We start from the raw sequence: 14233 nt of genomic DNA, 5'->3' as shown, positions 1-14233 counted from the left end.
CTCTTTGGCATCAGAGTCATTTATCTTGGGGAAAAGGGGAGGGCATGTAACCAGCCTGAGAGGACTTGAGTCCCAAATGTTTACAGATGTTTTACATCTTTGGTCTGTTTTCACTTAATCGCCCTTCCCCTTTTTCCTGAAAATGACCGAATCTTTTTTTATTTTTATTTTTTCTTCCTTCTTCCCTCTTTGTCTCCACCCCTTCCCTTCTTCATTTCCTCCCTCTTCCTTTGCTCTCAGAATCCCTCTCCCCTTCTCTTTCGTAGGCTCGGGACTGCTGTAGAACTACCGCTCCCGGCCTGCCCCGCGCCCATAGCAGGCGAGGGGGTGGTGAGCGTGCGCGGCTCCCGGAGTCCGCAGGGCTTGCTGGGAAATGTAGTCCGCTTCCTCCCGGTGCTGCGTGGCTGAGGGCGTCGACGAGGCACGTAAACAAACTACGAGTCCCGGCGGGCGAAGCGCCTCAGGTCAGGGCTAGGCTAGGGGCCAGGCCGCTAGGGGTTTGCGGAGGCGGCGGCGGCTACGGCTAAGGCTGAAAAGGAGCCGGGCCGGAGCGGGGCCCGCGGCGGAGGCCGTGGCTAGAACTGGGAAAGTGGAGGGGAGGGCAGCGAGAAGAAGATGGCGACGCCAGGAGCCAACGGACCGGGCTCCTCCGCCACGGCCTCAGCTTCCAATCCGCGCAAGTTTAGCGAGAAGATCGCGTTGCAGAAGCAGCGTCAGGCCGAGGAGACGGCGGCCTTCGAGGAGGTGATGATGGACATCGGCTCCACCCGGGTGAGGGGCCGCCGTCGGGGGAGAGGCGAGGCGGGGCGCGGCGCGGGAGCGTGAACGCTGTGGCCCCGCGCTGTGGGGCCGCCGGGCCGGGCCGGGCCGGGAAGGGACGCGGGGTCGGCGCCCGAGGGTCAGCCAGCCGCGGGGAGAGAGACGTGAAGTGGCCAGGAAGATGGGCCGCTCGAGCGCCGGCGCGCAGGGGGTGGTCCTCGTCCATCCCTGGCCGAGCCCGGGGACTCCACTGAAGCACCCTGGATCTTGCACTGTGGCATGGGGATGTGGAGTCTTCCTTATCTCCTCATTCCCCACCTGGCCCTCTCTGACTTTGTGATCTCTGCCCGGGTTATGACACTCACTGGCGCTTTGGTACCTAAGGGAACCCCACCCCCACCCCTGCCCCCCACCCACTCGAGTGGTTTTGATCGAGCTGTGTGCTGGGTACAGAGTGGGGCAGGAAGTCCCCTCCTGCGTCCCGTGTCCCTTGGCTTCCTTTTTTAAGTGCTTCATGTGGTTTCCTGACGTGAATGAAGGTGAGGTCCCTTACTCACAGAACGCTGCTTGTTTTTGCCCTGGCCTCCTTAAAACCCTAACTTGGGGAACGGGAATCTTCTTGTATGTTCGGTGAGCTTCTGAGGGACATGACACACTACTTTGTGAGTGAATTTTTGAAGTGCTTTTTAAGGTCCTCTGTAAATGGGAAGTAGTTATTCCTACCTGGAAAGTGCCACCAGACAGACAGACAGACAGACAAACAAAAAACCTTTGAGGCTGCTGTCAAGATGCTTCTAAAACCCCCTGTGGTCGTCGTTGCTGGGTTTCAGGGGGCTAGGAGCAGGTATGCAGTCCTAGTTGAGGGAGAGATTTCTTAAAACAGCAGGTGAGTACGCTGTGATCTTTCATAAGGAAGAGCTGGAAAGAACTTAAGGGGAGATGGGGAAATCGATACACCACATTTCAAGACTTTCTGCTGGCCTGTGGTTGCTTGTGTGTGTGAGACTGTGACTCCCTTGGCTCTTTTTTAAAAAATATTTTTTGTTCATTTTTATTTATTTATTTGAGAGTGACAGAGAGAGAGGGAGAGAGAGAAGAGAGAATGGGCGCGCCAGGGCCTCCAGCCACTGCAAATGAACTCCAGGCACATGCGCCCCCTTGTGTATCTGGCTAACATGGGTCCTGGGGAATCGAGCCTCGAACTGGGGTCCTTAGGCTTCACAGGCAAGCGCTTAATCACTAAGCCATCTCTCCAGCCCTCCCTTGGCTCTTATAGCTGTCTTTGTGTGTGTGTGCTCATGTGTTTTTCCCTTTGAGTCCCTAGGGACCATGTGCCCTAGTTTGTGGGAGTTAAGAAAGGTAAGTGAGGAAGCAAATGTGTGTGTGTGTGTGTGTATGAGGGTTATGACCATCTATCTGTCTGCTCCCTTTAAGGCCTTTGCATCTTGGTAAGGACAGAGACAAGAAGATGGGAGAGGCTAGTTTCCAGCTGATGGCTTTAAGCCCTGCCCTCTGGACAATGATTCTAGCAGGGGCATGGTATAATCTTGGGGCTTGTGTGTGCACAAACAAAGGCTGTGAGAGAGAAACTTGTAGCTGGGGCATCTGTTTTTTTTTTTTTTTTTTTTGTTTATCAAAAGACCCCTTGTACCAATCCTTTTCTTTGCTAACTTCTCCATTGTACAGTGAAATCTAATGGACACACGTGGCCAGGGCCTGGGGACCCAAACATCTTGAGCTTGAGATGAAAGACATAAGGCTCAGCCTGCTACCTGGCCAGCGTGGGCAGGGATCACTTGAGGCAGACATGGCCCAGAGGACCTGCACCACTGAGAGTGAGAGGTTCCATCCATATTAACAGTGGCCCAGTGGCCAGCACTCCCCACCTGGACTCCCGGGAAGCCAGTTCTGATGTTGGCTTCTGTGTGACCCTGGAAGCGCTCAGAACTTATCCCTCTCTGATTCTCTCCTCTCCATGGCTCCATCCTGACTCTGGCTGGTGGCAGTGGCTGAGCCTTGGGAGGAGCCTCTCGTCTCTCACAGAGGGGCTTGAGGTCTGTAGACACGCTGAGGCCACATTCAGCTGAGTGTGACCGGGTCCCACCTCTGTGCCAGATATCTCCCTGAAGTGGAGATGAGCCAAGGAGGTAGCCCTGGCCTTGACCCCGGCCCAGGCTACTGTGTTCTTTCTGTCCCCCCTGCCAACTCAGGGGGCTTCATATCCAATGGAAAGATGCCTCTTGGTTAGGACACTGCTTTTCTAGCAGGAGAGCCGTCATTCTTTGATCTTCTATGTGGGAGGTGCACGTTCTGCCACCTTGTCCTGAGGCTGGTCAAGTGCCATCACCCAGAACATTGCTCTCCAGAAAGAGACTGGCAGTAACGGATCTGTGACATCCACTTCTCGTTAGTCCTGGATGTGTCTGAACATGAAGGCAGAGGTGCCTAATAGGCAGCTGCTCCTGTGACTTGCCTTGGTATTCCGGGTAGCTTCTACAGAGACTCCCGTTTACGCGAGGCTCCACAGCGACAGGCCCTGCTCAGTCGGGGAGTTCATGCATGGAGGTACCCCGCAGAAGAGCTAGGGTGGTTGGTCCTGCCAGGTCTCACTGACCTTTCCCCATGGCTGAATTTGTACTGACAGATACCTAAAACAGTGTCTTCTGGTGACAGAGGTGACAAAGGTGGCCAAAGGCAACAGTGTTCAGAACCCTCTCTGACAATCCCCTTTGTCTCTTATGTCTTAGTTACAGGCCCAGAAGCTGCGACTGGCTTACACCAGGAGCTCCCATTATGGTGGTTCTCTGCCCAATGTTAACCAGATTGGCTCTGGCCTGGCTGAGTTCCAGGTGAGTGGCCAGCAGCCAGGGAGGAGCAGAGGCTCTCATGCTGCTTCCCCTGATGACTCACCTGTCCTTGTTGGCAGAGCCCCCTCCATTCACCGTTGGATTCATCTCGAAGTACTCGGCACCATGGGCTGGTAGAACGGGTGCAGCGAGATCCCCGGAGGATGGTGTCTCCACTCCGCCGATACCCTCGCCACATATCCTTCACAAAGTGTACTGGGTGGGTAGAATGTGGTGGGAAGGAGCTTTGGACTGTTTGGTTTTTCAAGGTAGGGTCTCACTCTAGCCCAGGCTGACCTGGAATTCACTCTGTAGTCTCTCAGGGTGGTCTCCAACTCACAGCAGTCCTCCTACCTCTGCCTCCAGAGTGCTGGGATTAAAGGCGTGCACCACCACATCTGGCCATTTATTTCTGTTTCTGAGACAGGGTCTCTTTGTGGAGTCCAGGCTGGATTGGAATTTACTGTCTAAAATGGCCTTGAATTCTCAGTTCCCCTCTCTCAGCCTCCAAAGTGCTGGGATTACACTTGGCTGCTGCTTCTTTTTTTCATTTTGGTGTGTATGTATGTGTGGCATGATGCATATGTGTGTACACACACGTGTGAGGAGAGCATTGGGTCCCCCTCCTCCACCGCTCATCCTTCAGATGGCGCCTCTTACTGATTCTGGAGCTTGCTTTTTCTATGAGCCCATCTGTGCTCCCTATATGGGGTCACGGGTGTACATGGCCATGCCTAGCTGTTTAACATGGGTGCTAGGGAATCAAACTCAGGTGGTGTCAGGCCCTCTCTTGCCCTCATGTTTGCATGGGTAGCACTGTTAATAATCACTGAGCCATCTCTTTTTTTTTTTTTTAATATTCTTATTTATTTATTTGCAAGTACAGAGAGAGAAGAGACAGAGAGAGAATAGGCACATCAAAGCCTTCAACCACTGCAAACGAACTCCACATGCATGTGCCACTTTGTGCATCTGGCTTTATGTGGGTACTAGGGACTCAAACCTGGGTTGTTGGGCTTTGAAGGCAAGCGGCTTAACTGCTGAGCCATCTCTCCAACCTATTTATTTACTTATTTTTCTGAAGTAGAGTCTCACTCTAACCCAGATTGACCTGGAATTCACTCTGTACTTTCAGGGTGGCTTCAAACTCACGGCAATCCTCCTACCTCTGCCTCCCAGTGCTGGGATTAAAGGTGTGTGCCACCATGCCCCCCCCTTTATTTATTTATTTATTTTTTTGAGGTAAGTTCAGGCTGGCTAAGAACTCTCTGTATAGCCCAAGCTGGACTGGAGATCAAAAATCCTTCTGCCGTAGCATCCTTGGAGCGAGGATTATAAGCGTGAGCCCTCGTGCCCAGCTTATGCGTTTCTTGAAAGAACCACTCACCGCTGCCCTTATTCTTCCCTCGTCTGGCCTCTCACCTATCCAGCCCCTCTCTGCTCGTTTCCTTAACCGCAGCTCTCCACATTGACAGTTCTCCCTACAGTCCTGCCTACTTGTCTCCTCCCCCAGAGTCCAGCTGGAGAAGGTGAGTCCAGAGCAGGCGGAACCTCCTGCCCACGTGCTCTGACGTGACCTGAAGGGGCTAGGGTTTCAGTAGTACTTCCTCCCACAGTGGCCCATAGGGGAGGGTGGGGCAGCCAGAGTAGGTGATCAGAGTCCAGTCTGGGCTATGTTGACAAGAGTGGCCAGGCCTCCCAGTCCAGCCAGATATGGACCAATGGAACTATAGCCAAGCTGGGGCGTGTATGTCAGGGGGAGGGGAGAATGGCAGGGTGGCAGGTGAAAATGGCTGCCTTCTTTGAGGGGTGGGTGCCAGGTGTGATGCTGTTAGGTCTCTGAACCTCTGCTCATGTCTGGCAGAATCAGTGGGCTTCAACATCTCTATTCATCTTGGCAGAGAGAAATTGGAAGTTTCTAGGTCTTAAGTTGATTAGAGGAGGAGGCTCACGGGTCATAGAAATCAGCAGAACTAGAAAGAGGCGGGGTCCTGGCTGGGAGCTGCAGCCTCGAGGTGCTCACTCCGGGTTCCCACGTGTCCCAGCCCACCACCAACTTGTCTGCTGCCAGCCCTCCTCCTCGTCACAGCCTCGATTTTCTCTCCTAGGACAGTGCCTTGGGGCAACTTCCCAGCAGAGAAGGGTCAGTTGTTTCGACTGCCATCTTCGCTTAACAGGTAATGGTCCTTGCTTTTTATTTATTTATTTATTAAATATTTTATTTATTTATTTGAGAGTGACAGACAGAGGGAGAAAGAGGCAGAGAGAGAGAGAATGGTCACGCCAGGGCCTCCAGCCACTGCAAATGAACTCCAGATGCATGCTCCACCTTGTGCATCTGGCTTATGTAGGTTCCGGGGTATTGAGCCTCGAACTGGGGTCCTTAGGCCTCACAGGCAAGTGCTTAACCACTAAGCCATCTCTCCAGCCCGCTTTTTATTTATTTACTTTGGTTTTTCGAGGTAGGGTTTTGCTCTAGTCCAGACTGACCTGAAATTCACTGTGTAGTCTTGGGGTGGCCTCAAATGCATGGTGATCCTCCCACATCTGCCTCTCAGTGCTGGGATTAAAGGCATGTGTCACCACACCCAGTTTCTTGCTTTTTATTTATTTATTTGTTTTCTTGTTTTTCAAGGCAGGGTCTCACTCTAGCTTAGGCTGACCTGGAACTCACTCTGTAGTCTCAGGCTGGCGATACTCCTACCTCTGCCTCCAGAGTGCTAGAATAAAGCCATGTACCACCACGCCTAGCTTATATTTATGGTTTTTAGGTAGGGTGTTTCACTAGTGGAAGCTGATCTGGGACTTACACTGTTATCCAGGTTGTCCACAAACTCATGGGGATCCTTCTAACTCAGCTTCCTAGTGCTGGTATCATATATATGTGAGCCACCATCCCCATATGGTACTTGCTTGCTTGCTTTTTTCTGGGGAGACTGACCTTGAATTCAGTATGAAGTCTCAGGGTGGCCTTGAACTCACAGCGATCCTTCTACCTTTGCCCCCTGAGTGCTGGGATTAAAGGTGTGCGCCACCACACCTGGCTGGTCCTTGCTTACTGTAGGCCACATCTCTTCACTGTAGTGTCTGGGGAGCCCTACTCCCTCATCTCCACCCTTCTCTAGCCCAGCGTGTGTTTCCCACTGCTGGGCGGCATTTGAGTACCTGGAAGATTGTCACTGTTGTTCATTTCTGCTCCCTCCACAGGACAAGCTCTGACTCCGCCCTTCACACAAGTGTGATGAACCCCAACCCCCAGAACACTTACCCAGGCCCCACACCTCCCAGTGTCCGAGGAGGTAAGTTATGAGGAGAGGCTTGGAGATCCCAGGGTGGGGAGCGACTTTCCACTGAGGCAGGCAAGCAAGTGGGCACCACAGCCCACTCCTTGTTTCCCTTGCAGGTTTTGTGGATGGCGAAATGGACTCCAAAGGTATGGGTTCTGCATTACTTGTGGGTAGCAAATGCCAGAGTTTTTTGGCTGGTATTGGGGACTTTGTGCAGGGTCAGAGAGCTGGACTTCCCCCTGTCTGCCTCTGCTTCCTGTCTTGCCTTGTCTCCTCCTCCAGCCTTCCCATCACCAGTCTTTTTCTTTCAAGTCCCTGCTATTGAGGAGAACTTGCTAGATGACAAGCATCTGCTGAAACCTTGGGATGCTAAGAAGGTAAGTGTGGGCCCTGGGTGCTTCCACACTCCCATGCTCTCTCCATGAGGCCTGCCTCCCAGCCGTTCCTGAGCTGTCCTTACCTCCACCCTCTTTTCTCCTTAGCTGTCCTCATCTTCCTCCCGACCTCGATCCTGTGAAGTCCCTGGAATCAAGTAAGTGCCATGCTAATGCTAGCTAAGGAGTGGGATTGAGGGAGGGAAGAACAGGGAGGTGTGGAAGACTGTTTCTGCTCTTCTCTGACCTGGTCCCTTTGTCTTCCCCTAGCATCTTTCCATCTCCTGACCAGCCTGCCAATGTGCCTGTCCTCCCGCCTGCCATGAACACGGGGGGCTCGCTACCTGACCTCACCAACCTGCACTTTCCTCCCCCACTGCCCACCCCCCTGGACCCCGAGGAGACAGCCTATCCCAACCTGAGTGGGGGCAACAGTACCTCCAATCTGACTCACACCATGACCCATCTGGGTATCAGTGGAGGATTGGGCCTGGGCCCCAGCTATGACGCACCAGGTGAGTGGCTGGCCTGTCCTGGCCACATACCTACCAGGGGCTGCCTGGCTAGAGGGATGAAGTAGAGGGAGACTTGAGCTGGGAACCAATGACTGCCCACCCAGCCCACCAACCCTGTGGCCCCACATCCCCTCACTGCAGTTCTCAGCAAAAATGGGTAGGTAGTTATGGCTTATCCAAAGGGGAAAAAAAAGGAAAGTAATCTCTAGGTGGGCAGTGCCAATCTCACGGTCAGGGACAGAGTAGGGAGGACATTGTGTTGCCATCGTCTGGTCGCTGCTCCCATTCTAGGCAGAAAGGAGCCAGTTCCCATCAGTAATGTTGGCATCTCTGGTTTTTGTCTGTGCCTGCAGGACTTCACTCACCTCTCAGCCACCCGTCCCTGCAGTCTTCCCTAAGTAACCCCAACCTCCAGGCTTCGCTGAGCAGTCCTCAGCCCCAGCTCCAGGGTTCCCACAGTCACCCCTCATTGCCTGCCTCCTCCTTGGCCCACCATGCACTGCCTGCCACCTCCCTGGGCCACCCATCACTTAGTGCTCCAGCCCTCTCCTCCTCCTCCTCCTCCTCTACTTCATCTCCTGTCCTGGGCGCACCCCCCTACCCAGCTTCTACTCCTGGGACCTCCCCCCGCCACCGCCGTGTGCCCCTAAGTCCCCTGAGTTTGCCCGCGGGCCCAGCCGACGCCAGAAGGCCCCAACAGCAGCTGCCCAAACAGTTTTCGCCAACAATGTCACCCACCTTGTCTTCCATCACTCAGGTATGCGTGGATGCCTTCCCTACATATCTGCCTCCCTTCCCCCTCTTTTCTGCCAAACTTTCCCTCTTTCTTCAGATGCCTCCTCTCCTCTCCTTTCTTCCCGCACCCCTTGTCTTACTGCTCAGTCTCCCCACCCCTTCTTTTATCCATCTTCCCCGCCTTGCTCAGGAGCGCACACCCTGGCACTAGGCCTTTTGCTTTCCGGGCTTAGCCCTGCCTCTGGCTACCTGTCTCCTTTCACTAGTTGCTTGTTAATGCCCACGAGCCCCAGCAGTGTCATTGAGCAGTGAGGATGGTTTTGTCAGCATCAAACACGGCCGCGTGCACACGAAGTACGGAGCCCCAGCCTGGCTCGGGCACACGCGTGGACTTGTGATATGTCCTTCAGCTTTTCTTCTCTCTCTATTCTTTTTTTTGTTTGTTTGTTTTTCGAGGTAGGCTCTCACTCTGGTTCAGGTTGACCTGGAATTAACTATATAGTTTCAGGGTGGCCTCAAATTCACGGAGATCCTCCTTCCTCTGCCTCCCAAGTGCTGGGATTAAAGGTGTGCGCCACCACACCCAGCATCCTCTCTCTATTCTTAACCTTCTCTTTCTGTTCCCACCCCTCCCCCTTGTCATCCACTGCCCTGTCCTCCCCTCTTCCTTCTTCCTTCCCTTCCTCTTCCCCTCCTTCCTCCCCCTTCCTTCCTTCCTTCCTTCCTTCCTTCCTTCCTTCCTTCCTTCCTTCCTTCCTTCCTTCCTTCCTTCCTTCCTTCCTTCCGAATTCATAGGTCTAGAGGGAGAGCAACTTCTCCAGGTTTACGCAGCAAGTTAAGAAGAGCTGGGAGGAGGACCCAGGCATTTTTTTTTTGGTTTTGAGATAGGGCCTCATGTAGGCCAGGCTGGCCTCCCATCTGACTATATACCTGAAGCTGGCCTTGAACTTTTGAACTGGTTCTCCTTCCTTTTCAAGTGCTGGGGTTACAGGGTGCACTACCACACCTGGCTGTAGTTTTTTGATGCTCTTGATTGTAGGGCTTGTGTCTAAGTGCTGGAATCCTGAGCTCTTCTTGCTTACTCCCCTTCCTTTCCTTTTCCTTGCCCTTCTCACTGCCGATCTTTCCTGCTCCTCTGCCCTCCTTTCCTCTTCATTTCTCCTCCCTGGATGTGTGTTCAGTGTTCCATCTTTTTCCCCCTCTTGTAGGGAAGACCAAGCCATGCCAGTAAGTGACAGCTCCTCTGTCCCAAGTGTGGCGTGAGGGCAGCTTGCCTCCTCCTCTCCTTTCCCTCCCCTCCCCCCCTCCCCTCACCTCCTGTCTGGCCTTTTCATGGCTTTGGAATTACAGTTTTCATCTTCACTGTGGTGTTATTATTCACCTGTGAAGTGTGTCACAAGTTCTTGATGATTGACAGCCAGTTAAATACAAAGGTTTAGGAATTACCACTTCTGGAGTGGATTCAGTTAACCTGTGGTTAGCCTCACTTAGCACTTCTGTTCTGATTTCTACTTTTTAAACATTTTTATTTGTTTATTTATTTGAGAGAGAGAAAATGAATACACCATGGCCTGTGGTCACTGCAGATGAACGCCAGACACCACTTTGTGTATCTGGCTTTCATGGGTACAGGGAATTGAACCTGGATCCTTAGGGTTCGCAGGCAAACACCTTAACTGCTAAGCCGTCTCTCTAGCCCCTTGATGTCTACTTTTGTATAACTTTCCCAAGGTGTCCATGGCATAGAACAGTGCTGTTTTTTTGTTTTGTTTTAAGGGGGAGTCTCAGGGTGGCCTCAGACTTTCGGCAATCCTCCTACCTCTGCCTCCTGAGTGCTGGGATTAAAGGCTTATACCACCACACCTGGCTTATTTTATTTTTGTTTTTTTCCAGGTAGGGTCTCGCTCTAGCCCAGGCTGACTTGGAATTCACTATGTAGTCTCAGGGTAGCCTTGAACTCACTGCGATCCTCCTGCCTCTGCCTCCCAAGTGCTGGGATTAAAGGCATCACCACCACACCCAGTTTATTTTATTTTTTAAAAATATTTTATTTAGGGTTGGAGAGATGTCTTAGCAGTTAAGGTGTTTATCTGCAAAGCCAAAGGACCCAGGTTGGATTTCCCAGGACCCATGTAAGCCTGATGCACAAGGTGGCACATGCATCTGGAGTTTGTTTGCATTAGCTGGAGGCCCTGACACGCCCATTCTCTCTATCTGCTTCTTTCTTCCTCCCTCCCTCCCTCTTTCTCTCTCTCATTAAAAAAAAATTATATATATATATATATATATATATATATATATATATAATTTTAACCAGGTGTGGTGGCGCACACCTTTCATCCCAGCACTCAGGAGGCATGAGTTTGAGGCCACCCTGAGACTACATAGTGAAATCCAGGTAAACCTGAGCTAGAGCGAGACCTTACCTTGAGAAACCAAATAAATATATATATTTTTTTATTTGAGAGAAAGAGACAGATAGAGAGAATGGGTGCACAGGGCCTGTAGCCACTGCAAATGTATTCCAGATGCATGTGCCACCTTGTGCATCTGGCTTACATGGGTCCTGGGGAATCCAACCTGGGTCCTTATGCTTCATATGCAAGTGCCTCACCGCTATGCCATTGCTCCAGCCCTAAATTTTATTTTATTTGCAAGCAGAAAGAGAATGAGAATGGGCACGCCAAGGCCTCTAGCCACTGCAAACAAAACTCCAGTTGCATGCACCATTTTGTACATCGGCTTTACATGGGTACTAGGGAATCGAACTCAGGTCATTAGTGTTTACAGCAGGCACCTTAACCGTTGAGCCATCTCCAGCTCCACTGCAGGTTCTTTATGTGTTTTTTTTTTTTTTTTTTTAATTTGGACAGGTCTTACTTTCAGCCCATGCTAACCTCAAACTCACAAATCTTCTTGCCTCAGCCTCCCGAGTGCAGTGATTACGGGCATGGACCACCATATCTGGCTCGAAGCATTGTGTTTGTTTTGAGAACGGGTGCAGCTTAGAGGGTGGGGAACTCTGAGTTCTTGGGGGTGCACACCAAGGACTTTTTCCTTGCTTCTTTTCAGGGCATCCCCTTGGATACCAGTAAGCTGCCTACTGACCAGCGGCTACCCCCATACCCATATAGCCCTCCGAGTCTGGTTTTGCCCACCCAACCAGCCACCCCAAAGCCTCTACAGCAGCCAGGGTTGCCCTCTCACGTCTGCTTAGTGCCGTCCTCAGCCGGGCAGCCCCCAGGCAGGCAGCTACATTACGGGCCACTGTGTCCACCGGGGTCCAGTGGGCACAGGCAACAGTCTTACCATCGGCCAGTGAACGACTTCAGCCTGGGGAATGTGAGTATCAGGCCCCCAGTTCGGAAGCAAGGGAGGGGCTGAGGGCGAGTCTGGGGGGCCTCCCCTCCCCCACCATCTTCTGTGCACACTAAGTTGGGGGACCTGGAGAGGGAGCGCTCCTCCCAAGTAACAGCACTGGCAGCTTGGGGCTCCTGTCCTTCTGCGTCTGACCCCTGCTCCTGCCCTGTTTCCGCTCAGCTTGCTCTTTGATGACTCCTGCCTTGACCCGTCCTCTCCTGGCATGCGCGTGCTCTGGCCAGCAGGTACGGTGCCCACACTTACTCCGGGCCCCGTGCTCGCCTTTGTTGCTCTGCTTGCTGCCGCCTCCCTTGTCTTTGCCTCTGTTCCTGGGTTGGACGCAGCTTGCTGGGCCAGGGGCGTGTGTCACCAGGCTAGGCAGGGCACCTTGTTCTGAAGCCCACTTCCTCAAGGCCTGTCTGTGTGTCCCTAGCTGGAGCAGTTCAACATGGAGAGCCCGTCGACCAGCCTGGTGCTGGATGCCCCTGGCTTTTCTGAAGGGCCTGAATTTTTAGGGGGCGAAGGGCCAGCGGGTGGCTCCCGGGATGCTCATGCCCTCAACCACCAGAATTTGACCCACTGTTCCCGCCATGGCTCAGGGCCTAACATCATCCTCACAGGTGAGGGTGCGTGGGTGATAGCAGAGTCGGAGGAGGGCACAGGACCTGCATGGGGGCTATAGGAGATGGAAAGGCTTGGCGAGTGTTTGTGGGGCACAGGCCCTCACCCACCTCTTCTGCCCCCAGGGGACGCCTCTCCAGGTTTCTCGAAGGAGATCGCAGTAGCCCTGGCTGGAGTGCCTGGCTTTGAGGTGTCAGCAGCTGGCTTGGAGCTGGGCCTGGGGCTGGACGATGAGCTGCACATGGAGCCGCTGGGTCTGGAAGGACTAACCATGCTGAGTGATCCCTGTGCCCTGCTGCCCGACCCTGCCGTGGAGGATTCATTCCGTAGTGACCGACTACAGTGAGAGGACCTCACCACCATCTTTCTTTTTGGCCCTGTCCCCCCATCACTGTCCCTTTCCTCCCTTCCCCTGGCCAGTAGACTCCACTCTCTGTCCCCAGATCCTCTCACTAGAATGAAGGGTCTTAAGAACCAGCAAAGGCAAGGGGCTTGTCCAGGTGACCCCTCATGCTGCACAGTGGGTGGGCCCGGGGGAGCTCAAGGGAGGGCCTAAAGCACTTGTAACTTTGAAACCCGTCTGCCTGGAGGTCAGAGCCTGTTGGAAAGCGGGGGGTAGAGGGAAACCCTGGAGGCTGGGCTTGTCCGGATGCGAGGGGTGGGCAGTGCCAGCCCCTCTACCACTCTTCCCCCTGTGGTGGAGGAGAGAGCCAGAGTGGACATTATTTTTTATTAAATATATTATATGTTAATAAAAAAATTCTATCAAACCTTCAGAGTGATTGGCTGCTGCTTGGTAGGTGGCTAGGGATCTAGGAACCTTTTGGCTGTTTTGAGTATCCCCGTGTATTTCAGGCCGGCCTAGGACTCTTGCTGTTTCTGCCCCAGCTTCCTGAGTGCTAAATTACTGGTGTGTACCACTTTCCTAGGCTTTAACAAAAGCCCTTTCAGTATTATTGTACTTTGTGGAAGAGTCCCCAGGTCCCTCCAGCCTCAGGTTTATTCCCTCAGTAAGACAGCCCGGATGGATATAGGTTTTCATGAATGGCAGCAGGAAATCACCTCATATGCCCCCATGTTTGTCTAGGACTCACCACAGCATCAGGGAAGGGACCAGGGCGCTCTGACTGGCCAGACAAGTTCTTCCTTGTGTTCATTTTGAGGCCTGGCAGTGAGTCGGGTGAGGAGATGGCTGCTGGCCAAGGTCACAGGTCTGATGTTTCTGGTAGAATGACTCCAGCTCTCCCGGGGGTAGTTGGCCTCAGCTTGAAGGCTTCCAAAGAAGGGATTTAATGACTACAGCCTCCATTCCATCTAGGTCTTTGCTGCCTTCCCTGGTCATTTGGGTTTGAAGGGCCTATGTCAGCCTCTGACCTCATTCTCGTAGGTCAGTACTACATTTCCCCACCTAACTCTGCAGATGCTGGGGGCAAATGTGTTCTGGAGAGGTTTGCTTTCGGAGTGGCTTTGCCATCCCTTCGGGGGCCCTGAGCCTCTGCTTCCCGCCCGCCCGCCCCCCACCCCAGCACAGTGAAAAGGCGTGCTGTTCCCGGTTAGGTTAACCCTGTCTCCGCTATCCTGCTCCACTTCCTACAGGGCTGGCCTCTCTTCCTCTTTCTGATATTGTCATTTCCAGAAAAGAGAACCGAGAATTTCTGCTTTGGCTAGTGGATTCTAAACTTGGAAGTGGGTGGAGCCACCAGGGTTTCCTAAGTCTAGGTCTTCAGGGCCCCCCC

The 14233-nt window shown here is 53.0% G+C and overlaps 1 protein-coding gene across 4 annotated transcripts; it reads left to right on the top strand.

Annotated features, from left to right (window-relative positions):
* The first annotated feature begins 494 nt into the window (after positions 1–494).
* Positions 495–13267, top strand: Crtc2 (CREB regulated transcription coactivator 2). 4 transcript variants are annotated; one of them, XR_006634299.1, is made up of 14 exons: positions 496–771; positions 3507–3608; positions 3686–3802; positions 5073–5134; positions 5714–5782; positions 6813–6904; positions 7009–7038; positions 7205–7269; positions 7375–7424; positions 7537–7781; positions 8135–8538; positions 11589–11858; positions 12057–12121; positions 12310–12445. XR_006634299.1 is itself a non-coding variant. In XM_045138699.1 (14 exons), exons 1-14 carry the CDS (start codon positions 616–618, stop codon positions 12841–12843), a joined length of 2043 nt encoding a protein of 680 aa, XP_044994634.1. In that variant the 5' UTR covers positions 497–615; the 3' UTR covers positions 12844–13267. The 4 variants fall into 4 exon arrangements, 3 of the variants coding, with proteins under 3 accessions (XP_044994635.1, XP_044994634.1, XP_004667258.1); XM_045138699.1 differs by lacking the exon at positions 12057–12121 and adding an exon at positions 12623–13267 and having other exon boundaries at positions 497–744; positions 12310–12496; XM_004667201.2 differs by lacking the exon at positions 12057–12121 and adding an exon at positions 12623–13267 and having other exon boundaries at positions 497–771; positions 12310–12496.
* Positions 13268–14233: the final 966 nt, after the last annotated feature.

The sequence above is a fragment of the Jaculus jaculus genome, chromosome 19, assembly GCF_020740685.1.
Source record: "Jaculus jaculus isolate mJacJac1 chromosome 19, mJacJac1.mat.Y.cur, whole genome shotgun sequence".
NCBI lineage: Eukaryota > Metazoa > Chordata > Mammalia > Rodentia > Dipodidae > Jaculus > Jaculus jaculus.
Note: the sequence above shows the minus strand (reverse complement) of the source record. Positions and strands in the feature narration are given on the sequence as shown.